Source organism: Ovis canadensis, chromosome 22 (assembly GCF_042477335.2).
Source record: "Ovis canadensis isolate MfBH-ARS-UI-01 breed Bighorn chromosome 22, ARS-UI_OviCan_v2, whole genome shotgun sequence".
Taxonomy (NCBI): Eukaryota; Metazoa; Chordata; class Mammalia; order Artiodactyla; family Bovidae; genus Ovis; species Ovis canadensis.
Window position 1 is genome coordinate 25,269,668 of NC_091266.1, and position 27,117 is coordinate 25,296,784.

Here is a 27,117-nt window from a genome sequence, read left to right on the forward strand (position 1 = left end):
GAAGAGTGCCTGCTCTTAGATAATTATATGTGGAGGTGACATATATCATTTCCACTTAAATTTCATCAGCCAAAGCAGGTGCTTAACTTCAAGAAGAGAACCAGAAGCCTTGGTGAGTAGTAGTATCTACCCCTACCTGACCCTCCCTTTAGGATTATTATGGGTGTTGAAGGTCACTGATTATTGTTACAATTTTTTAGTGCCCACTAGAGCGTAGGCATTAAGTGACTAAAAGGATGACCAGCATTGAATCTCTGACTTTAAGCCGTTCAGAGTTTAATCGAGGGAATAAAGTTAAACCCAGAGCCAAAAACAGTGTGGCAAGTGCTAAAAGCCCTGAGAACTGTGCTCTGAGAAAACAGAAGGATCACACCAATCCTTTCTGGATGGATGGGTGGAGTATGAGCAGTCTTCATGGGAAGTTTCATGGTGAAGGTGACACTTGCGAGTTCTGAAAAATGAAGGAGTTCATTTGGTGGAGAATCGGGAGAAAGGCAGCCCAGATGGAGAAAGCACAAGGCTCAGAGCAGCGAGAGTTGTTATGGATCAAATGTTTGTGTCCCCCTCCCAAAATTCATATGTTGAAATTTAGTTCCCAAGAGGAGGATATTTGAATGGAGGGCTGTTGACCACCATGGTCATGAAGGTGGAGCCCTCATGAATGGAATTCGTGCCCCCACTTCCCACCCTGAGAGGATACAGCAAGAAGCTGGCTGTCTGCAGCCTGGAAGAGGGCTCAGAACCCAACCGTGGTGACACCTTGATCTCAGACTTTCAGCCTCTGGAAATGTGAAAAATACGTTTTTTAAATTTATAAGCCACCAATTTATGGTATTTAGTTCCAGCAGCCAGAGCTAAGACAAGAGTGCATAGTGAGTACTTTCTGGAAAATAGAGAGTGAGAGGACTTGCTCTCGTGGTCCAGGGGTTGAGATTTTGTGCTTCCAATGCAGGGGGTGTGAGTCTGATATCTGGTTGCGGAACTAAGATCCCGCATGCCACACAGCCACAAAACCAAAACAAACAAATGTTCATACTGAAGGATTTTAGGAGACAATGGTGATAGGCAGGCAGAGCTCAGACCAATGAAAACCTTGTACGTGTATGTCATCGATAGAATTATTTTTTTAACTGAAGTATTATAGATCTAGTGCCCAATGGCATGTCTTAACCATGGGGCAATATGGGGCAGTGGGATGTCCTCTGTGCTAGCTCCATAATCTGTTCAACTAGTTTTTTGAGTGAACTATGCTCATGATCTTAGTGACCTCTGGCATCTAAGGTCTCATTGCCTTTATCTGTAAATGAAAGGGGGTTGAGCTAGATAAATTTTGTGTTTTCTTCAAACACTGAGGTTCATGGAACAGGACTCAGATATGCACTCTTCTTGGCACTTCAATCCCAGGAAGTTGGCCAAGCCAGTTTGACCAGGTAATCTGACACAACCCTCCTAGTTTCCTCTGGCACCATTCCTGGTTAGCGACCAGTTTTCTGGGGAAGCACAACTTTCTGGTATGAGTAATTCGATAATAACTATAAAAGTATAAAACTTATGATAAATACATAAATTCAGGCACTGCCAAGCTTATTCTTCAACAGTTGCAACCCAGGGGGAAAATGTATTTCTTATCAATAAATCACAGATTTCAAGGTCATGTATGTCTCAGAATAGCTGACTTGACTTGAAATATATTTTTGTTCTTGCACTATTCACAGGTGCCTAAAGGGAGACTTCAGATCAGGGCATTAGGTCTGTGATTTACAGAACATCTAGCCTTATGTCTGTTACTTTATCAAGACACTGTGATACTGTACTTTATTCTGGCCTCTGTGGAGTTTTCTTGTGTTGATGTTTGATTGACCTGGGCTACCTGAAGCATTCTGGTGTAGTGGTTAAGAATGCAGATTTCTCTCAGCACTTCAATATCCTCATCTGAAAAGTTTCTAACAAGCAACGAAAAAATTGCTTAAAGCAGTGCCTTGCACCTCTAGTAATGTTAATCATAATTATAATTATTGTTAAGTTGAAAGTGAGGCAGATCAATAGAGATACAAGGATAATATGGAGAAACTTTGAGTAGGTGGGGTGTAACTCAGATGCAGAGAAATTATACAGTGGTTTGGAAGGGAGCAGACAGGACCTCTGAGCACCCAGAACAACTTTGCTTTCCAAAGTAAATCCTAAAATCCTAAACCAACCAGATTTTCATATATTTGCATTTGAAGAATAATTATTAACACTGTTGCCAATAATGGCATCATTACAATCAAAAGCAGACTTACTGGAAAGTTAATAGAGCTTAAACTTCAGCCTCTCTCACTTGCATGAACCTCTTATAAGGCTCTGTGCTGAATTTTGTTTTCATATATTTTTTTCTCTTTCTTGAAAAGAGCTGCCTCCCACCAAATGTGCTTTGTCAGTGGTGGTAAAGAATCTACCTGCCAATGCAGGAGATGTGGGTTCGATCTGATCCCTGGGTTGGAAATATTCCCTGGAGGAGGAAATAGCAACCCACTCCAATATTCTTGCCTGGAAAATTCCATGAACAGAGGAGCCTGGTGGGCTACAGTCCATGGGATTGCAAAAAGTTAGACATGACTTAGTGACTAAATAACAACAATAACCCATCAAATGTATAAGCTCAGGCTCTCCCAAAGTCGCAATGATTTGGGATATAGGGAAGTGAAGTTAAGGGTCCAGGTTTTGGATTCAGGATGGCCTGGGTTCAAGTCTCAGCTCAGTCATTTGCTCCCTGGGTTAGTTCAGACAAATTTTTTATGCATACTGAGACTAGGTGTTCTCATTTCTTCAAAGAGGATTATACAAATACTACCTTCTTGATAGGATTTGTCTAGGTATAAAATGAGATCATGCAGAAGTACATAATTGATAATTAAAGGACATAATCAGTTACTATAACTGATTTATCATTCTCTTTTGAAGAAGAGGAAGGTCTGAGCTTACCTGAGTAGAGTACTTGTCCGTCATCCCATTAGGGCTTGTATCATGCAGTGCTTTTCTCTGAATCCCTCTTCCCTCATCTCTCGGGCATTTAGTGGCTCAGGTTACAGAAATTCACATCGAAAACATTATAAAAATTGTAGAAATGGTTGTCATTTGTTGGGCTTTTTGATATGGGGAACTTTACTGATAGAAGATAGGCTGGTAAGATTTGGTGTGTATAGCATTCTGAAGGCTTCCCTGATGGCTCAGCAGTGAAAGAATCTGCCTGCAGTGCAGGAGATGCGGGTTTGATCCCTGGGTAGGGAAGATCCCCTGGAGAAGGAAATGTCAGCCCACTCCAGTATTCTTGCTGAGAAAGTCCCATGGATAGAGGAGCCTGGTGGGCTATGGTCCATGGGATCTCAAGCAACTGGACATGACCGAAGCAACTGAGCACAGCACGTAGCATTCCAAATACTTTTTTAATGAAGCCAGTTAAGACACAAGTGACTATGAGCCATGAGGTCTTTTGAATGGGCAGATAAGTCACTTCCCAGGAAAGCTCACCCTCTCTAATGACAATGATCTGCTTCTCTGCAGGCTCCTTGGAGATGGCGCATGCTGGATTTGTAGCAGATTTGTGCAGAAAGCACTGTGGAGAAAGAAACATGGGCCAATGGAAAAGACTCTCAAGGCTTATGTTCTTTGAAACTTTGGAACTCAAATGGAAACGTCTGGGTCACTGATGAGGCTGCTCCCAAAATAACTCCCCTGATTCCCGGCCAAAAGAGAGGGCTTTTCCCCTTTGTGATTAACACAGCATGTTGGATGCCCAGTAGTCCCAGAATACTTCACACTCTTGGCATTTCTATTTCTGTTCCTTTTTAAAGTGGTGAAATTATCCTCTTTCAACCAGGCCAACAACCTAGAGTTTGGGGGTGAGATACAGCCCTCCAGACAGAAGGATTCTATTCTGGTTTTCATGGTTTTATCATATCACAGTTAGGACCCCTATTCTTAATGGCAGTCTTTCTATAGTGGCATGGCTACGGGAGCTCTGGTGACAGATATTCACAAATCCAAGTCTACTGGGAAACTCTTGCAAGGTTCTGAGGTTCAACCTGATAAAATGTGTTTATTTCATGTTTATTTTGACCTAGAACCAGTTGCTGTAGCCAACATTGTGTGAGGGTCTGATTAAAATAGATGTAGGAGGGATGCCCCATCTCACATCACATGGACTGAGGATGGGAAAAGGGAAGGTATCCAAAAGAAGTCTTTGGAAAGAAAGGCAGTAGATACTAGTGAGACAACTGACATATGTTCCCTGAAGTCAGCAAATTGTTGGAGTCTATAATAACAGATCAGTGAATTGTTGGAAGGGATAGCTTCTTTGGGGGAAGAAGCAATATAATGCAAAATCCAGGGGAATCACATCCATCAGGCTTCTTTGTCAACTTTAAAAAGTATTTTATAACCATGAGATTGAATAAAATGTTTTAGTGAACAAGACTCTGGTTTAGCATTCACAAGGAGTGGGTGTGAATTGGCAGTTCTCTGAACAAAGGAGTATTGGTGACGGACTCCCTAAGAGCTGGTTCCTTATGTGCGGATAGGATTAGGATACTAAACTAAGGTCCCGAGCACAAGACAAGTTTATTGGTTGTCTTTTTTTCCCTCTCCTATCTTCGTATTTTTTCACTGCTTATTTGATGCAGTGGCAGAAACCCAAAGTGACAGTGACATTAACTAGCTCTGAGTGGTTATTCTCACCCATCATCAAACCAAAGCCTGGGCTAGCTCACTCCTAGAGATTAGATGTGGTGAGAGAGGACACTTGGGTTTCACAAGGTTTAGACAAGCCGTTTGGATGACTGCCGCATGATAAGTCAAGGACAGAAGTCATGAATTCTGAGAGGACATAGGCTCATGAAGTTCCAGAATCGGGCAGCAAGGATCTGAGAAGTTCTTCTTAGTCTTGGTTGAAACTGTACTTTGAAGACCCCTCAGGGGAACTCAGGGGCTTCTCAGGGTAGCGCTAGTGGTAAAGAATCCACCTGCCAGTGACGGAGATTCAAGAGAATGTGGGCTTGATCCCTGGTCGGGAAGACTTCTTGGAGAGGAAATGGCAACCCCTGCCAGTATTCTTGCCTGGAGAATTCCACAGACAGAGGAGTCTGGAGGGCTACAGTCCATGGGGTCACAAAGAGTCAGACAGGACTAGGGGATGGGGCACACAAAGGAACCCAGTGGGAGTCCTGTTTCCCCCTGAAGGGTTGCTTTCCTTGTATGTGATGCATTTATTTACAAGACAACAGGCAATTTGGTCTGAATAAAAACTTCCATGACTGAAGCATACTTGGAAATCCACTTATCTCACCCAAATCCTTTATATTCTGAGAAAGTGAAAGTGAAGTCGCTCAGTCGTGCCCGACTCTTCGTGACCCCATGGACTGTAGCCTACCGGGCTCCTCTGTCCATGGGATTTTCCAGGCAATAGTACCGGAGTGGATTGCCATTGCCTTCTCCAGGGGATCTTCCTGACCCAGGGATCGAACCCAGGTATCCCACATTGTAGACAGATGCTTTACCATCTGAGCCACCAGGGAAATCTGAGAAGAGGACCCATAAGCCTTCTAAACTTTGGGGCTATTTTAGGTTTTGGGGGAGAGATGACCTCTTTGACAAGAAGAGAAAAGGGTGAAACACAAAAAACCCAATGACATCCATGTCTATATATATAATCTCTGTCAATTGACCTCTGTGCTGCTTGGTGATTCTTAGAGCCAACAGATGCCAATTTGTTTGATCATTTGAATCCCTCCTCCCATCAAGGTCTCCTTCCTATTGCACTGAGGGTCAGGTTTATCTTTCAGCTTCTCTCCATACTTTTTATTCTGAAGATTTAGCTGGCTTTGCCTCAGTCATCAAGCCAGACAGTCCAAGAGCAGGCCACACCCTGACTGTTAAATACTGCCTTCCTACAGTCTCCGTTGCTGTCTTGTGCCTCCGGGGTTTCTAAACCGGAAGTGGTAGTCAGGAGTTTCTTTCCTGTGCTGTGACACTGTCTCAAGAAGGGACACCATAGAGCTTCCTCACAGGAGCAACTTGAGTCTGGTTCTGCTCAGGATCCCTGGAGAACTTTGCACAATCCTCTTCAGCTAGCAAACACTCCGTAATGTTTGATGATCTACATCCGTCACTGAAATCAGCAGAGGGAAGAAGCCCCTTGTGAGATCCCGAGGTTCATTTTATTTGCTAGCTAGTGAGAGAACACATTTTTCAAATACTAATATCTCACACTGGACAGGAGGTAGACTCCATCCCAACTCCCAGGCAAATACCTTTTCAGGGCAACTCTGGCAGAGGCCCAGGAATGAGCTCATTTCTCAGAATAGGGTTCTTCACCTAAACAGCAAACCCTTGCTTCGGGGAATAGAACAAGAAATTCCTTTGGGATTTCTCTTCTCAAACTTCTAGAGAGCCAGTCTTCTGCAGGCGGAGATGGCTTCCAGGCTGTTCATACACAAACTGCTGCTGGCGGGCTTGGTGGCCTGTTTCATATTCTGAGGTCTAGCAAAGATTTAGCTCCAGGGGGTCATCAAGAGGTCATGGTCTCAATGATTTCCTCTGTTATTTATCTTTGGCTTGCGGTATTAGAGTCTGCCTTTGATAGAGGACATTTCTACCACAACTGCACAGAATCAAGCATTTCAGTGCTTTGGTTTGAGGTGGGGAAGGGCTGGCTTCTAATGCTGTGAACATGTCACTAAATACATCTGAGAGTATCTCACTTTGCCCTTTTCTGATGAACCACATTCATTTTGGGGGGGTTTACCAATGGCAATTCCCATTCTCGGGTCAGGAAAGGAATCGTCCTGGTGAGGTTAGCAGTTTTTAGTTTGAGTAATTCCATTTTCAGTTCCTTAAGAGAGAGTCCTCTTGCTATGAGACAGAGATGAAAGCGGCCTTTCTCAGGCCTCTGAACTGCTGATGACTCACCTATGGCTGCCCTCCCTGGAGCTAGGGGACCATTTCTGCTGAACTGGCCTGTGGATTTCTCTTCCTAGTGACAACAAGACTTGCGTGGCCAGCTCAAAAGTCAACCACAGGAACGTCCCTGGTCTGGTCAGCTCAGCAGGCTCTTGGGCTCCCCGAGAGGAGTCCTCAGCGCATTTCATGTGGGTTTGTTAACCCCATCCTGTTTCATTTTGATTTAAGACAACGGTTCTGTCTCATCTGGGTCAGAAAGTATGGGCTACATAGGATTTCAACCAGACATGAGGAGCCTGAATTAAACACCCAGCACTGTGGCCTGGAAAAGGGGCTGGGCTGTGTCCTGTGTTCTTGTTTCCTCAAAAAAGCATCCAGGGAGGCGGAAGTTTTCAGTCTCAGAAGTTCCTTTCTTGTGGTGGCTCTCTCTCTGCCAACAAGTGCCAGGATAGACAGCGTGCCATGCTCTGTCGCGTCCTTCAAAAGAGGTGAGGTGACGTGCTGGAGACATTGCCATCTGTGGGACAGTGCGGCTCTGGGCCCCACGCAGGAGGAAAAGGAAGGGCTGTCACACCAGGGATACAGCCAGTGAGTCAAATTCCTGGAACGGCCTGTTGCTTCTCAAGGCTGTGAATGCGCCCCAGGCTCTCAATAGCCCTCAATCTGGACTAAGGGAGAACTGTTGGGTACAGGGGCTAGAGAGGAAAAAAGAAGTGATATATTTTACATATCATATTTTCTAGCAGTGGTTTTCTACATGAAACCTAGTTTACTTAGTGACTCAAGGGCATGGAAACCAAAGTTTTATAAAATAATAGTGACTCTTACCATGTGTCAGCATTCTTATTTTCTTTTCTGTTTTCTCTTTTTCTATTATTTTAATGTAAAAAAAATCTTTGCTCACTAAATTGCTATTATAAACCACTATGGTCAATGCAATCCCTGTCAAGCTACCAGCCACATTTTTCACAGAACTAGAACAAATAATTTCAAGATTTGTATGGAAATACAAAAAGCCTCGAATAGCCAAAGCAATCTTGAGAAAGAAGAATGGAACGGGAGGAATCAACTTGCCTGACTTCAGGCTCTACTACAAAGCCACAGTCATCAAGACAGTATGGTACTGGCACAAAGACAGACATATAGATCAATGGAACAAAATAGAAAGCCCAGAGATAAATCCACACACATATGGACACCTTATCTTTGACAAAGGAGGCAAGAATATACAATGGAGTAAAGACAATCTCTTTAACAAGTGGTGCTGGGAAAACTGGTCAACCACTTGTAAAAGAATGAAACTAGATCACTTTCTAACACCGTACACAAAAATAAACTCAAAATGGATTAAAGATCTAAATGTAAGATCAGAAACTATAAAACTCCTAGAGGAGAATATAGGCAAAACACTCTCAGAAATAAATCACAGCAGGATCCTCTATGATCCACCTCCCAGAATTCTGGAAATAAAAGCAAAAATAAACAAATGGGATCTAATTAAAATTAAAAGCTTCTGCACAACAAAGGAAAATATAAGCAAGGTGAAAAGACAGCCTTCGGAATGGGAGAAAATAATAGCAAATGAAGCAACTGACAAACAACTAATCTCAAAAATATACAACCAACTTATGCAGCTCAACTCCAGAAAAATAAAAGACCCAATCAAAAAATGGGCCAAAGAACTAAATAGACATTTCTCCAAAGAAGACATACGGATGGCTAACAAACACATGAAAATATGCTCAACATCACTCATTATTAGAGAAATGCAAATCAAAACCACAATGAGGTACCACTTCACACCAGTCAGAATGGCTGCGATCCAAAAATCTGCAAGCAATAAATGCTGGAGAGGGTGTGGAGAAAAGGGAACCCTCCTACACTGTTGGTGGGAATGCAAACTAGTACAGCCACTATGGAGAACAGTGTGGAGATTCCTTAAAAAATTGCAAATAGAACTCCCTTATGACCCAGCAATCCCACTTCTGGGCATACACACCGAGGAAACCAGAACTGAAAGAGACACATGTACCCCAATGTTCATCGCAGCACTGTTTATAATAACCAGGACATGGAAACAACCTAGATGTCCATCAGCAGATGAATGGATAAGAAAGCTGTGGTACATATACACAATGGAGTATTACTCAGCCGTTAAAAAGAATTCATTTGAATCAGTTCTGATGAGATGGATGAAACTGGAGCCAATTATACAGAGTGAAGTAAGCCAGAAAGAAAAACACCAATACAGTATACTAACACATATATATGGAATTTAGGAAGATGGCAATGACGACCCTGTATGCAAGTCAGGAAAAAAGACACAGATGTGTATAACGGACTTTTGGTCTCAGAGGGAGAGGGAGAGGGTGGGATGATTTGGGAGAATGGGAATTCTAACATGTATACTATCATGTAAGAATTGAATCGCCAGTCCATGTCTGACGTAGGGTGCAGCATGCTTGGGGCTGGTACATGGGGATGACCCAGAGAGATGTTGTGGGGAGGGAGGTGGGAGGGGGGGTCATGTTTGGGAACGCATGTAAGAATTAAAGATTTTAAAATTAAAAAATAAAATAAAATAAAAAAATAAAAAAATTAAATAAATAAATAAATAAATAAAAGAACAAGATTCAACTGAAAAAAAAAAAAAAAAAAAAACAAAGTCCATATTTTGAAAAACAGCTCTGCGTTAATGTATATAAGCAACATTGCAGGAAATTTTATACATTATGGATCCCTTGTCTCTGCTTCAGAGATCTAATGTACTCAGTCTTGAGCCCCCCGAATCTGCATTTTATGTTAACCAAACTCTACTGTGACCAGTGTGCAGGCAGAAAAGCGCTGGATCTCTGATACATCCCAAGTGTTTTTAATGGAGAGCCTGGTACAGAATAAGCCTTTGATCCATGTTGGTTGAATAAATGAATGAATGGAAAAGCATGCTTGGTGATTTAGAGTCAAGTGGACTAGGGATCACCATTATGTTCGCTTTGTCTGTAAATTGTCTTTTTTGATGGGGTAGCATTTTATTTTAATAAAATTTCAAGCTTACAGAAAAGATTAAAAAACAGGACAAAGATGTCCATTTATCTTTTACTTAAATTTCTAGCTTAGCTACATTAGCATTTTCTCATCTCCTCATCTAATTTTTTTTTCTTCTGAACTATTTGAGAGTTAGTTGTAGACAAAAAAAATGCCCCTTTACTACTAAATCACTACTGAGCTTCCCTTATGGCTCAACTGGTAAAGAATCCGCCTGCAATGTGGGAGACCTGGGTTCGATCCCTGGGTTGGGACTATCCCCTGGACAAGGGAACAGCTACCCACTCCAGTATTCTGGCCTGGAGAATCGCATGAAATGTATAGTTTATGGGGTCACAAAGAGTTGGACTGAACTGAGCGATTTTCACACTACCAAATATGTTAGCATGCCTTTTTCTAAGAACAAGAAAATTCTCTCACTTGGGTTACAAGGTGAGGGGCTCCTAGACCAGAGGTTAAATGCTTAAATTATTAAACACTGGGCAGTGCTGAACAGCAGGTGACTCCATTCTCCCTTCCAGCCCCATCTAGCATATTTCCCTTTTTATCTATATTACTCTCCTTGGTTTTATTTTCTTTTTAATTGGAGGATAATTCCTTTACAATGTTGTGTTGGTTTCTGCTGTACAACAACGTGAATCACCGGTAAATATAAATATCTTCGCCCTCTTGAGCCTCCCTCCATCCCCGCCCCCTCCCCTTTCGGTCATCACAGAGCCCTGAGCACCCTGCGCTATGCCGCGCCTTCCCAAGAGTTACCTGTTTCACACATGGTGGTGTATATACGCCGATGCTACTCTCTCAGTTCGTCCCGCTTTCTTCTCCCACTGCGTCCACAAGTCCTTTCTCTACATCTGCATTTCCTTGGTTTTATACAGTCAGTAGTCAGAAAATCTCCAGACTTTTGAGTCTCAGGCATGCTTTGAGTCTCCACATGGGAAGCAAACTTAAATCTAATTTGTGGCTTCTCCAATGCAGAAATTATCTGACTGCCTCTGAGTCCCCTGGAGAAATTTAAAGAAAATGCAAATTTCCAGACCTCGGTCCTGGACGCTCAGCTCAGAGAGATGAGTATGCGTGACGCAGGAATCTGCATTCTATCACCTCAATCCCCACCTCCCTTGCCCTCGCCTAGGTGCTATGGCTTAGCTGGGGCTGGGCAGCACAGTTCCTGTGGCCTCTCTAGTTGGTGGAATACTCTAGTTGGTGACCACATGTCCCAGGAGAGCAGAGAGAAGCCCCCAGAGTTCTGCTGCACATTGGAAAGTTCTGTTTCTTAGAAATTTCTTTCTCATATTAGTTCCAGTTGCTTTCCTAATGCCACTGGTCTTGGTTCTGCCCTCTGGAGCACTTTAAAACAAGGTCAATTGGCAGCCTGTCTGTTCCTTGTAAAATACTGAAAAAGTACATAAAAATCACTCAAAATCCCACCACCTTCAGAACTTTAAGATTTGAGTATTTTTCTTTATATACACACACAAATGTACATGACATACATCTTTTATTTTAATCAAATGAAAACCATAATACATCCTGAATTTGTTGTTACATATTTGGGGTGATCTCTCTTAATGTTGTATCATAGAACTATTCCAGATTGGCAAGTATGCTTGAAGAGCGCATTTTCAAATGACTGCATTCAATTCTACTGTTTTGATCTATTGGAATTCATTCAGCCATCTATTAGTGTTTATTTAGGTTGTTTACAGTTTTCCACCAAAGAAAGGCAATGCCAAAGAATGCTCAAACTACCGCACAATTGCACTCATCTCACATGCTAGTAAAGTAATGCTCAAAATTCTCCAAGCCAGGTTTCAGCAATACATGAACTGTGAACTTCCAGATGTTCAAGCTGGTTTCAGAAAAGGCAGAGGAACCAGAGATCAAATTGCCAACATCTACTGGATCATGGAAAAAGCAAGAGAGTTCCAGAAAAACACCTATTTCTGCTTTATTGATTATGCCAAAGCCTTTGACTGTGTGGATCACAATCAACTGTGGAAAATTCTGAAAGAGATGGGAATACCAGACCACCTGACCTGCCTCTTGAGAAACCTATATTCAGGTCAGGAAGCAGCAGTTAGAACTGGACATGGATCAACAGACTAGTTCCAAATAGGAAAAGGAGTACGTCGAGGCTATATATTGTCACCCTGCTTATTTAACTTCTATGCAGAGTACATCATGAGAAACACTGGGCTGGAAGAAGCACAAGCTGGAATCAAGATTGCCGGGAGAAATATCAATAACGTCAAATATGCAGATGATACCACCCTTATGGCAGAAACTGAAGAGGAACTAAAAAGCCTCTTGAGGAAAGTGAAAGAGGAGAGTAAAAATGTTGGCTAAAAGCTCAACATTCAGAAAACAATGGCATCTGGTCCCATCACTTCTTGGGAAACAGATGGGGAAACAGTGGAAACAGTGTCAGACTTTATTTTTTTGGGCTCCAAAATCACTGCAGTTGGTGATTGCAGCCATGAAATGAAAAGACGCTTACTCCTTGGAAGGAAAGTTATGACCAACCTAGATAGCATATTCAAAAGCAGAGACATCACTTTGCCGGCTAAGGTCCGTCTAGTCAAGGCTGTGGTTTTTCCAGTAGTCATGTATGGATGTGAGAGTTGGACTGTGAAGAAGGCTGAGCACCGAAGAATTGATGCTTTTGAACTGTGGTGTTGGAGAAGACTCTTGAGGGTCCCTTGGACTGCAAGGAGATCCAACCAATCCATTCTGAAGGAGATCAGCCCTGGGATTTCTTTGGAAGGAATGATGCTAAAGCTGAAACTCCAGTACTTTGGCCACCTCATGCGAAGAGTTGACTCATTGGAACAGACTCTGATGCTGGGAGGGATTGGGGGCAGGAGGAGAAGGGGACGACCGAGGATGAGATGGGTGGATGGCATCACTGACTCGATGGACGTGAGTCTGAGTGAACTCCGGGAGCTGGTGATGGACAGGGAGGCCTGGCGTGCTGCGATTCATGGGGTCGCAAGGAGTCGGACACGACTGAGCGACTAAACTGAACTATCATAATAACTAATACTTAAATAAACATACAACAATATGAATTACTATCTGAATCTTGGATTGTTTCTTTAAGATAGATTCTTAGTAGTGTAATTATCAAGTCAAAAAACATGTTTAAAAATGTGATACGTATTGCCAACTTAGTTTTCAGAGAGGTTGTGAAAATTTTAACTTCTACCAGTTTTGATCTCTTTTTAGAAGTTCTGCTAAGTTGCTTCAGTCATGTCCGACTCTCTGTGACCCTATGGATGGTAGCCTGTCAGGCCCCTCTGTTCATGGTATTCTCCAGGCAGGAATACTGGAGTGGGTTGCCATTTCCTTCTCCTTTTAGAGGTTAGTAATTTTAAAATCATCAGTTTGATAGATGAAAAATTACATTTTGTTATGGTTTCTAACCTATAAAGCCTTATAAACCTTTGTTACGGTTTCTAACCTATAAAACCTTAAAAATCTTATAAACCTTTGTTTATTCATAAGGCAAGCGTGAACAGACACATATACACATATGCGTGTGTGCGTGCGTGCTCAGTTGCTTCAGTCGTGTCCAACTCCCTGTGACCCTATGGACAGGAGCTCTCCAGGCTTCTTTGTCCATGGGATTCTCCCGGCAAGAATACTGGAATGGGTTTCCATTTCCTCCTCCAGGGGATCTTCCTGATCCAGGGATACAATATGTGTCTCTTATGTTTCCTGCATTGGCTGGCAGGTTTTTTATCATTAACGCTACCTGGGAAACCCTACACACATATAAATATGTGTATACATATATACATGTATGTGCATGCTAAGTTGCTTCAGTCATGTCTGACTCTTTGTGACCCTATGGATTGTAGCCCACCAGTCTCCTCTGTCCATGGGATTCTCCAGGCAAGAAGAGCAGGTTGCCATGTCCTTCTCCAGGGGATCTTCCTGACCCAGAGATCAAACCAAGGTCTCCCACATTGCAGGCGTTTCTTTATCATCTGAAACACCAGAGAAGCCCATATATATGTATATACATATACATAGGTTTGTATTTTGATTACTTACCAAGTGAAAAATGTTCATACATGTGTGTATTTTCTCCCACTTTTTGGCCTTTTCTGTTACATCGGATGTTAAGGGGGGAAGAATAGATGTGGTATATTTCTCTGCTGGAGAGAAGGGGCCTCGTGCTTCTCTTATGGGTTTGTAAATGCTCTCCTACTCCTTTTTTTTAAATGTAAGAAATATCAACTTTTTTTTCTTCTTTAAAAATTGTGGTAAAATATACATAACATAAAATTTACCATTTTCAAGTGTACAGTTCTGCGGCATTAAGTATGTTCACATTATCCTGCGACCATCGTCACCATCCCTCTTCAGAACTTTTTCATCTGTACCAATAAATACTAACTCCCCATTCCCCACTTCCTCCAGCCCCTGGCAACTACTGTACTACTTTCTGTCTCTGTGAACTTGACTCCTCTAGGAACCTTACATAAGTGGAATCACACACTGTTTGTCCTTTTGTGACTGGCCTATTTCAGTTAGCATGACGTCTCGAGGCTCATCCATGCTGTCGCATGTGTCTTCCTTTTTCAATAGCTTTGTAATGTTTCCTTTACTACCTTAAGTGCATTTATAGCCATTATTTCCATTCATTTATGTCAATTCTAGGATCATTAGTGAATTGTTTTATTTACCTAATTCTATAATATATCTTCGGAGAAGGCAATGGCAACGCAGTCCAGTACTCTTGCCTGGAAAATTCCATGGGCGGAGGAGCTTGGTGGGCTGCAGTCCATGGGGTCGCTAAGAGCCAGACATGACTGAGCGACTTCACTTTCACTTTTCATTTTCATGCATTAGAGAAGGAAATGGCAACCCACTCCAGTGTTCTTGCCTGGAGAATCCCAGAGACAGGGGAGCCTGGTGGGCTGCCATCTATGGGGTCACAGAGAGTTGGACACAACTGAAGCAACTTTGCAGCAGCAGCAGCTGCAGCAGCATAATATATCTTAATAGCTGATAAGTTCAATACTTATGGCCTGCTTGCTCATAAACTTATTACTTCCTTTCATCTGTTAATTTTTTCCAGATGAATTCTAGATTTATTTTTTCATATTAACAAAATCCCATTGTGATTATGTTTAATCTATAGACTAATTAGAGGAAAATGGACAAATTCATTATATTCAGTATACCCCTACAGGGACATGGTATATATTTCTACTTATTCAATTCGTTAAAAATATATTAAGATTTAAAAAAATTTCCTTATACAAATTCTAGATATATTTTCCTGGAGATATGTTTTTGTATTCTGTGTTGTTTCTTAATTTAAAAAATATGATATATTTGCATTAATTATTAACATACAGAAAAATTATTGGTCTTTGAGTGTTTATAATACTCAAAGTAGTGACTAGTAGTAGTCTCTAGTAGTGACTAGAAGTGTCTTACTAATTCAAAAAGTTAGTTCACCTGAGTTTTCTAAGAAGTATAATCATATTGACAGAAATTAGTAATCATTTCACCTTTCTTTTCTAGTGTTCACATCTCTTAAATATGTTCCATGCCTTAATGCATTCCCTAGAAATTTCAAAACATTGATGCAAGGATCTTTGATGTCTTCCCAATTTAATGTAGATAATTCTAGAATTGGTTCTTAATTGTGATGTCTGTTTTAAAATAATCTTTATCCTTCTAAGATAGCTTCCCCCTCTTATGAGTTTACCATTGGTTATATATGTTATTGGTTATATCAGTTATATATGTTAATTTTATGACAATATTTAGCATTTATTTAAATAATTATAATGTTATTATTATTAATATGGTTTATTAAATGAACAGATTTCCTGTTTATAGACACATTCTTTCAGCTCTTTCCTCTAATACAGAGTTTATTTGTCACAGTACTGTTCACCGTGGATAATATACTTCTCTCAATGAAGCGACACTTGCCAGGTTTCGTTTTCTCCACAATGACCTCCGTATTACACTTTTTGGGGACAGTCTTTTGGTTTGCAGCAAATAGTTTGTTTTCCAAAAAGTAAGTAAACACGGTTTATTTTAATGGCTAAAACATACTATGTGAGTTTGAGGTTGGTGACTTGTAGAAGTGGATCCCACACTAGACCTAAAGCTTGTCACCTTTAAGTCAATTCTAATAAAGAAAATACCAAGAAATATAAATGTGACCCAATAAACCCTGAGTACACACTGTTGGTAGATGATAAACCACAGTGCGGAACACACTGCCACAGACGCTCCACTGATTGTTTGCACAGGAAAAGCCTCCCTGCCCCCCCCTCCCCACTCCAGCACACGCGTGCATGCACAAGGACACCAGCGCCCACTGTTTAAAACGGCTCATCTTAAGTAATATGTTTCTAGGGTTAGTTCTCTTGGGTCTTTTAGAATCTAATGCTCATTTTCACATAAGCTTTCCTTTTTTCAATCACTTAACCATTCAATAAAAAATTATTCAGGGTCTACTATGTGACCTACTCTGTGCTAGGCTTGGGGAATTTATTTTAGATAAGTCAGACATGATTCTTGACTCAAAAGCTTTTCGTTTTCATTTTTTGGTATTTTTTTGGACTTGAAAGACTTCTAGTTTTTCATTTCTTTTGCTACATCTTCTAATTATATAACATAGCTTCCTAAAATCTGATGGTCTAAATTTCTTGAATTAGTCACTCAATTTGTGGCAATCACTGTTCTGGGGAATTCCAAAGTGAAGAAAAAATACACACACACACACACACACACACACACACACCCCTCTCCCAATAGAGTTTAAAATAAAAAATGAAGTCGTCCAGTCGTGTCCAACTCTTTGCGACCCAATGGACTGTAGCCTATCAGGCTCCTCTGTCCTTGGGATTTTCCAGGCAATAGTACTGGAGTGGATTGCCATTTCCTTCTCCAGGGGATCTTCCCGACTCAGGGATCAAACCCGGGTCTCCCACATTGTAGACAGACACTTTACCATCTGAGCCACCAGGGAAGTCCTTTATAGGCTAATAGAGTAGTAATAGAGTTTACTATGTTCTAAAGAAATCCTGATTCCAAGGCTTTGCAAGATTCATCCGACTTTAGCCATGTGCATCAGAGGCACTGGAAAGAAAAAAGAAGTGAACCAAGTATTCTGGAATGGTAAAAACGCAGAAATTGATGCAAAAAATGAATTTCTAGTTAATAATTATTTAAATTGAAGTTTTGTTAATTCCCCTCTTCAGCTATTTCTTCTGTCTAATTTTAATAATTTTCAATATATATGACTTCAGTTTCTCATAAGAAACGTAAAACAGACTCATCAGGCTTCTTTAGTCTGCTGCATTCCTTTGCTCAAATGTTTGGCTTCATAGGCAGAAACCTTTATATATTAGGCAAAATGAAAAGTGAAATACAAGTGTTTATTAGGCAGTTGCAAAAGTAGAGCAGCTCTCCCATATTCGCCCGCCTCCAAATAAGGACTTCTCAAAGTTAGAGGGAGCATAAAGCAGGGACTTTCTGAACTCACCTATTGATGGATACAGACCAAACAGGGAGAACGTAGGTACTTTTGTAATTATCTCCTCTACCCAAGATAAGGCTTCCCAGGTGATACTAGTGGTAAAGAATCTGTCTGCCAATACAGGAGACATTAGCAACATGGGTTTGATCGGGAAGATCCCCTGAGGAGGAAATGGCACCCCACTCCAGTATCCTTGCTGGGGGAATCCCATGGATGAAGGAGCCTGGTGGGCTACAGTGCATGGGGTCACAGAGTCATACACGCCTGAGCGTTTGAGCACCAGCACACTGAAGATAAGGTTGGTACATTTTTCTTCTATGGGATGATTCTGTATCAGCAATGATTTTCTTTGCTACTTGTTGAAATTAGACTAAGAAATGTTCATCAGTTGAATGTATTTACTCACTGCATCAACATCTGTTTACTGAGTACCTCCTAAGTGCCGGGCCCTGATGGTGTTGATCTTGCCAGTTTTGGTGGCAAGGAGATACTGAACCAGTTGGTACACACGTGATTGGTATCACAAGAGTGGGGAGACTAGACTGGCTGGGGAAAAGCAGTGTGCTGTGAACCACATTAAGGAGCACAGCAATAGTGAAGCGCTCATTCACTCATTCACTCAAAGTCAATAAGAATTTCTGACAAAAATTTAGTTTAAATGAAGCCAAACTTATGCTGGCATTTGAATACAGTCCCCAATGAGTTTTACAGGTAATAAAGTGGCTTCCTAGCTAGGTTTAAAGCTACTATAGGTGGTGGGATGGTTATGAGACAGAGTTATTTTCCTAAACCACACTTCACTAATAGTAAGATTCACAGTAACAGCTAACATTTATTATTTTCTATGTGCAGAGCACAATGCTCAACACTTTATATATTATATTCTAAAACACTCAAATAACTCCTAACCTTAAGGCAGGAAAAATTAGTGTCCCCATTTTATAGATGAAGCTCCTGAGGCTCAAAGATATAAGAAACTGGTCCAAGATTACACATCTAGAAAGTGGTAAGTTTAGGATGTCACAGAATTTACCAGGAGTTGAGCTTTTTAAAACGAAGGCCAGAGACAGGAAATGAATCTGCATACTTAGCCAAACATGTCAAGAATGTGAAATAACTCACTCCCAGTTTTCACAGCATTTCAGAGATTAAGTAAATAATCTTCAGCAGAATCCAATCCAAGCGTGCAATTCTTTGCATTCAGCACACATACTTGCTAAGGAGAAGACACCATTCACTGCAGAGAACACTTTTATTTTACATTGTCCCTACTCCTGGTCATGACCTATCCTGGTTTTTTTCCAAGGACCACGTTAGAGCAAGCCCTTTTCCCCAAGCATATACTTATTAGCTATGACAGGAAAGGAGAAAGTGGCCCATACCTGGTCTCAGGCAGACCCTACTGTTTTGTTTCATGAAGGTTTTGAGATTCTAGAGCTGTTAAGCTTCCGAGTTTCATCAGCATTAATTCAATGAACAAACTCTTACCATGTCCTATATAAATGCAGAGGAAACTGCCCTTTGCAGGGGTCTCTGAGGCACAGGATCTGCTTACATTTTTTTCCTTACTCTTATTCCCTTCATCATCATCATCACCATCATTGCTATTATTTCTTGAGCACTTACTATGTGTCCAGGACTTTGTTAAGGTTTTATGTATATTTAAGCCTTGTAACAGTCTTACGGGGCAGCTACCATTAACTCAGTTTTCAACGATGAAGGGGGCTGTGTAGCTGTTTAACTGCAAGGTCACAGAATGAGGAGCAAAAGTCTGGATTAAAACAGATTTATTTAACTCCAGGGGATATGTGCAAAATAGTACTGCTTGCTTTAAAGGATTTACAATGGGGCATGGGATCAAGGAGTAGTGGACCAAATGTGTACATCTAAGATAAGCCTATATTTACATAAATTGATAGGATACAGATTTAGAGGTTATTAATCTGAAGTCCATGGAGCTCCCCCTTCAGTGTTTAAAAATAGATTTTGGAGGGTTTGTAACCTCCTAAAATAGGAGTCAGCACATTTTTTTCTTAAAAGACCAGATAGTAATGATTTTAGACTTTGTAGGCCAAATGGTCTCTATGGCAAACATCCCTCTCTACCGTTGTAATGCAAAAACAGCCACAGATGATACACAAACAAGTGGGCAAGGCTGTATTCCAATAAAAGTGTATTTACAAAAACAAGCAGCTAGCTAGTAGGCTCTAAAACGGTATGCAAATTCTATTTGCACACGTGTATCCTTGTTTTCGTTGTTATTGGGAGAAAATCTCATAGCTTTCCCAAGCTTCTCAAGTAGGTTCAAAATCCAAGATGGCTAAGAACTGGTCCAAACGGTCTCCAAGGCCCTCTAAACTTAGACATTCCAGGATGATTCTACATGCCTTTCAATTAACACATTCTTTGGAAATTCTTTCTCCTTAGCAGGCACATTGGATAGATTCTGCTGTGAACTCTTAAGTAGACTGTAATTTCTGTCTGTTGAGAAGAAAACACAGGACATAGTACCATTTCAACCATTCCTGGCTTACCTGGCCGGATGATATTGGCTGAAACACAAAGACATTCCAGAGTGGATACAGCAACTCAGTCCTGCACCAGCTAGTCGGAGATTGGCTGAGGCTCCTTCCTTTTCGCAGAGACCACCTTCTGTGTTTTACTGAGCCTTTTCCACAGAAAGCAATCACTTTCCCGACCACTCTGATACACAGTTTGGATTCCTAAAGGCAGCCAGGGCTGCCCAGTTATGGTGTGGCGCAGAGGGATTTTGCCAGAATTATTTTCCTGATGGATCCCTGCTTCTGTTTGGAGACCCTCTCTCTGGAGAGGAAACATGGTTCTTCCTCAGGATTCCCAGTATCTTATCTACTGTCTGTGATTACTGCCTCCCACTCTATCGGACTTGTCTTCCCCTAACTAGCATCTTAGGTGGAGATGGCTAATTATATTCCATTATGTCCACCACAGAGCCTGGTACCATATTTTAGGTTATTAGCACTGAGATCCTTGAAAGCTACAGATAGTTTTAAATTCTGGCATTACTTTGGAAAAATCAAGGTAGTGACTATCCCGTCAACTTGAATAAAAAGCAGGATTGACTGCTTTGAATTGTAGAAAAAAGAGATTACATTAAGGCAAAAAATTACAAATGCCATGAATCATAATGTAGTTGTATTTATATTCCAGATTTCTGAGAATGGAGAACTGGACACAGGGTAAGAAGAGGGAGGGGAAAAAAATAGGAGGGCAGAAAGTGATGGTAGAAACTGGTAGAGGACAGCATGAAACAAAGGGAGCGGAGAGACAAAGAGCAGTGCAGAAGGGAAGGCTGGATGCAGGGGAAGCCTGTTCGCTCACCAGCTAGTGCTGGGCTGAAATTCAGTGTCATTAGGATGCAACCATTTCTCACAGCAAGTGCCCCCCAAAGGAGGAAATAAACCAGCAAATGAAAATAACGGAATATAAATCATTTAGTCAGTACCTACAGAGACTCTATTCCGTATTAGACTCCTGTATACATCACATCAGGATTAGTGTTAGCTCTCTGAAATGAAACATCAATAAGGGGACCACATGGTGCTGACTGCACCTCCAACCAACACTTCAGTTCAGCTTTAATTACCCTGCTCATCTGGCAGCAGCCCAGTGGCACGCACATAGAAATGGGTCACGGGAGGCCCGGGTTCTTGCCCTGCATTTGATGATGCGACCTTGTTTGGCCAAGCTCTGTGCCTCAGTCTCCTCACTTGTCAAATGTGAATAATAATTCCCTGCTCTGTTAATTTTACAAGATATTAGGAGGATGGAAAAACACATATATATACAGATATACTTGAAATACACATATATGTGTTTTATATATATGTAATCTTTTTTTCTAAAATATAAAGCAGTCAGTGCTGCTTTTTATTCAAGTTGATGGGAGAATCAATATCTGAGTTTTCAAAAGTAATGCCAGAATTTATATATATTGTGCTTCCCAGGTGGTGCAGTGGTAAAGAATCCATCTGCCAATGCGGGAGATGCAGAAAAAACGTGGGCTCTATCCCTGGGTCGGGAAGATTCCCTTGGAGTAGAAAATGGCAACCCAATCCAGTATTCTTGCTTGGGAAATCTCATGGACAGAGAAGCCTGGTGGGCTACAGTCCATGGGGGTCACCAAAGAGTTGGACACAGCTGAGCAACTGAGCATAGCACAAAGCATATATATATATATATATATATATATATATATATATATATACACACACACACACATACATATGCACATATACTTGGATGAGAATAAAATACCAGATAAATGTAAAATTGACCTTGTTCTTTTTACTTAACAAGGTACCAAGTAGGAGGAGGGGTGGGGCTGACAGCATTTTGCACAGAAGACTGGTGACTCAATAATATGTCTTTTTTTTCCCCTCAGTAATATCTGGTCTGGGATTATTACTGCTCACTCGATGTTTTTAGACATACTTCTCCCCTCAGAAATGCCAAAGGTGAAAAATACTACTCAACTGCTATAATTTGTCACCCTCGCTGCCTGAGCAAGACGTGCATAGACAGTTTAGTAATTAAGCTTTTCAACCCTGCATTGTATAGTTTTATTCCAGCAAAGGCTATATTTATCAGCTAACAAGTATTAAATCACCCCACTGCTCAAGCCGTTTCTCACTTGAATACGCTCCTTTCAAAACAGAGCAGATTTCCTTGACTGTGTTTGATTAATAAAAGTTCTTGTTTGGAAGTACTGTGGTGCTGTGTGGTCCTGTGGGAGCCCTTTTCCAAAAGGTACTGACCCGTATTTCTCAGGGGACTTGGCCACCTTGGCCCTGGGTCTTTTAGGACATCCTGGCCATCTGAATCTCATGGCCTCTGGGATGGCTTCTAGCACAAGACAGTTCCATATCTATTTCTATTTCTAAAGAGGAAGGGGTAAATGAAGATAGAGAACACAAGCTTTTGATACATTTTCTTTCCTTATTTGAGCATCAGGGAATTGGTCTGTTTCTATCAGAGATGGATCAAAATGCAAAATGAGTTTTCAAATGATTAAATCAGCAAAGTAACAATGACCTACATACTAAGCAGGGTTGTATATCTTTTCTCACATTGCTACAGTATTTTCTAAGCAAATGCACAATTATTAGGGAAGCACATTTCGAATGAACAGATATTAAAACTCATCAGTGGGATTCTCTGGTGGTCCAGTGGTTAAGCCTTTGCCTTCCAGTGCAGGGGGTGTGGGTTCGATCCCTGATCAGGGAGCTAAGATCCCACATGAGACATGGCCAAAACATAAAGCAGAACATAAAGCAGAAAGAATATCATGATAAATTCAATAAAGACTTTCAAAAATGGTTCACATTAAAAAACGTTTTAAATAAAAAATAACTCGTCCGTAATGGCTTAGCGTACTTTCTCTAAGCAACACATCCCATGTTTATAAATAATTTTTTCTTCTTTGGAATATAAACACTCTTGAAACAAATATAACATTGCTTTAAAGCTTTAGGATGCTTTCAGTCAGATGGCTCCAGAATTATATTAGTTAAAAACAAAACAGTTAATATATTGAATATATTTGCTACTGTATTTTAAGGATATAACCAAAAGAAAGACAAATGTTCATCAAATATAGGACAAATGATGAAAGAAATCTCAATATTTTTCTTTGTATCATAAAAGAGATCACATTAATTTCCCTTTTCCTTTCTATATTTTCAAAAATAAGTGACGTTAACCACACGTAGGCATTTCAGTTTTCCATCAATTGATCACAAGTAGGAGATGTATAAGAACATTCCATAGAAAAAACCCACTCTGTAGTTACATAAACAAGTTCTGCCCATGCCTGATAGTGGGCATGTCAGTGTGAGATTTTAAATACTACCAAGCTAAGGGGTCTTTTGTGGAACTTTTCTTAGTTTGAGAGACTGCAATGATCTGAGAGGCTGTGACGACTTCCTTCCTTTCAAAATGACAAAATGGAACTCACCAGTTTGCTTTCTAAATTAGCAACAAGTAGCTTGTTCAGAAAGCTGGGGATCAATTTCTCTCGAGCCAGCAAGTCATGGGTTGTCACTGATGCATGTGGGTGATATGCTGAAACGCTAAGTTGGCAAATATTGAACTATTTTAAGTGCATCTATTTTCTGGTTCAGTAAAAAATTTTTGTATTAAATTCATTAAACTTGACACAGTCTAAATGCCACAGCACACACTGGAGAGGGCATAAAAGTAACAGCACTAGCCGCAGGAGATAGCACACGGTAAAGATCAATATAATTCCTCTCAGCTTCTATTTAATTTTTATCTTTCCCATTAAGGCTGGATTTCTTAAGGTTAAGAAGTACTGTGTGACTCGGAAAGTCAAGTTGAATCTGGTTATTTTCTGAAAATTTGAAGAGACATTTCTTTGTCAGTCAAGTTGCCCTCCAAACTGCGTTCTTAGAGATGATGACATACGTGACCTACAATTCAGGAGCATTTAATAACTTGGAAGAGAAACGAGAAACAAAAATTACCCTTTGTTTCCACAGTGCAGAGAAATCTTGTAGCTCAGCAATTTGCAAAAATATCAAATCAATGATATACTTGAAGATTTATCACGATATCTTGATAAAGATTATTCTTTATTTGGGACTGAAATTTTCAAAAGGACAACAAAGGTCTTTGAACATGAACCGCTACTTGGATTTGACATAATTTGGAGGGAGAGCTCTTTGCTTTTTCTTAAGCACTGCTTTGCCTCCAACAAGGAGTGGGTAAACATGGCAATTCAGAAAAGTGGAGAAAGTATAAAGTACAAAGGATTTTTCATTCTTGTAGGAGTTGTAAGTACTGAAATTATAAAATTGATTTTATACTCCATGTGAAAAATAATAATCAGTAAAGAACAATTTTTTCCAGTAATTTCTCTCAACAAAAGAGAAAACAAAATAATCAATGACAGAAAATTGTGAAAACAAAAACCCCAAAGTACATGTGAAAAATAAGAATACAGGCAGTACTAAATATGATTCTTTAAAGCTTCCAGAACACATAAGGCGGAAGTTATGCAGCCGTCAAAGTTGGACTGAGTAAATCCATCCCCTCCACACACAAGAAAAGGCTGGAGATGAAGAGTCATTTGACCAAGACAGTTGGCAGCAGCATTTGTAACCTGAAAATATTAAAAAAGAAAAAAAAAAGAATTGCGATGACATTCAGTGCTCTGTTGTGCTATCATGTCAATGCCCACCTGGGGAAGCTTTCCTACCTGAAGAAATCAAGATGTTTTATAAAGAGCAAGGAAACTAGGTTAAGACTCCTAAACTTTCCCCCTTGCCCAAGTGTTTACAATGAATTCTTAAATGTTTACATTTTCAGTCATTTGATAAGATAATCAGAAGTGTATTGAACTTCAAACTTAATTGGTCACGATCTGCTAAATCAGTTGGAAGTACGGTGAAGTTTTTCATTAGGGGGAAATGAAATTCATGAAATCATTCCCCAAGTATTGAGAACCTGCTATATGCCAGACAAGGTGAACACAAAAGAGATTAAAAGGGTCATGTCTTTAAGGAGTTTCCAGTTCAGCAGAACTGCTGGCAGGTAAGGACTAAGACAGGGAGAAGGGCAAGGTGCTATAAAAACGCATGGGAGGAGGCCAGCATACTGGACAGAGAAAGTTTCAAAAGGGTGTGACTGGTCATTTCACTTGAGTTCTAGTGGAAACATCAAAATTTGCCAGGGAAGGAAGCAGGTATAAGGCTTTCCAGAGGGAAGGAGTAAGATGTGTAAATGTCCACAGCCAATGTGTGTGTGTGTGTGTGTGTGCGTGCGTGTGTGTGTGCATGTGTGTTGGGGGAGGAGATTGACTAGAAGAAGGAACATAACTGAGAGGTGAGATAAGAGGAATACTTTGTTTCAAACAAAGTCTACTTGGGCTTCTCAGTGGTAAAGAATCTGCCTGTAACACAGGAGACCCAGGTTCAACCTCTGGGTCAGGAAGACCCCCTCGAGAAGGAAACAGCAGCCCACTCCAGTGTTTTTTTCTTGGGGAATCCCATGGACAGAGTAACCTGGTGGGCTATAGTCCTTGGGGGTCACAAACAATCTAGTCCATGGGGCTGCAAAGACGAGGACACGATTTAGCAACTAAACAACAGCAACAAAGAACGGAGTACTGTTTATGCGCCAAAAAGGAGAATCAGCTGAGGTCTAGGACTTATTTTGTAGAACCAAGTTTATAATATTTGAAATGATGAAAAAGGCATAGAATTATTGGAAAAATTATTCTCTAAATTAGAATGTATGTTGCTAATAAACATTCACAGTGAGGGGAATGAGTGGGCAATTAATGTAATTATCTTGGATACTGGTGGTTTGGCTACTGAAGCACCAAAAACTCCCTAAAAAACCAAATTACTCAAAGCTATTATAAAGACAGTCTCACTTGGGACCACTTTCCTGCACAACTTCAGGGGGTGCATTTCACATAAACTACAACATGGCAGTTCTGGTCTCTCTCATACAGTGTTTTCATGAAGAGAAGCAGAATAAGACCCATGAGAATTTACTTGTTTAAAAATCACACCAAAAAATCAAGCAATATGATAAATGTTATTTGGATTATGGAGCCGATTTTGCTTCTTGATAGGTTGAGTTAGCATAATGCTTTTACAGTTTCTTAAAACCATAAAAACTTTACATAGATATTTTTATTTATATGCCATATTTTGTCTTTAAAAGGAGGTGGTACAATTATTTCCTTCTTGAATCACTAAAGATATGGACCTTTAAAGACCAGTATCACTCAGATACAAATGTAAAATGACCTAAGTATCATCTCACTTTTCTTGATCTCACTTGATAGCAATATCATTTATCACAGACATAGCAGATAATCTTTTAAAAATTAAGTCACAGTTTTAATTTATTATATTAAGTTATAGTTTCTCTCATGCCCTCCCAGGTTTTATTAAGTATAATTGGCAAATAAAAATTACATATACATTTAAGATGTACAAGTTGAGGTTATGACATGTATACATTGCAAAATAATCACAATAATCAAGCTAATTAATAAGATCTGTACTCTTAGCGAATTTCAAGTATACAATAGAGTATCAAAATTGTAGCCCACTCCAGTATTCTTGCCTGAAGAATTCCATGGGCAGAGGAGTCTAACAGGCTATAGTCCATGGGTCACAAAAGAGTCAGACACGACTGAGCGACTAGACAACAAATCATTAACGACAGTCACGCAGCTGCATTGTAGATCCCTAGAACTGACCCATCACATATAACTGAAACTCTGTACCCTTCAACCAACGTCTCCTTATTTCCCCCTCCCACCAGCCTCTGGCAATCACCATTCTACTCTCTGCTTCTATGCATTTGATTATTTTAGATTCCACACGTGAGATCATGCATTATTTGTCCTCCATAGCCGACAATCTTGAAATGGGCATAAAAGGTCTTTGAGTGGCTAAAATAGATAGGACATAGTGAGGACACTGAAGCACAGACTTGGGTGTTCCATCAGAGCTTTTAATATCCTGCTTTAGATGGAATGTTAGCAACTTGGATGATTTGATTTGTCAGTGAATCATGAAGGGAGGAAGAAAGCTGCTGGG

General features: G+C 40.5%; 1 protein-coding gene across 2 annotated transcripts in view; it reads right to left on the minus strand.

Moving 5' to 3' along the window:
• Positions 1-27,117, minus strand: part of RNLS (renalase, FAD dependent amine oxidase) — a 365,754-nt gene that overhangs the window by 56,220 nt on the left and 282,417 nt on the right. The window contains exon 7 of one of the 2 annotated variants that reach the window (XM_069567938.1): positions 24,111-24,659. The exons of the other annotated variant lie outside the window; for it this stretch is intronic. Coding sequence (XP_069424039.1) covers positions 24,507-24,659 — 153 coding nt within the window. The 3' untranslated portion in view covers positions 24,111-24,506. Of the gene's footprint in view, positions 1-24,110; positions 24,660-27,117 lie in introns of those variants that run through there. 2 annotated transcript variants of the gene reach the window in all.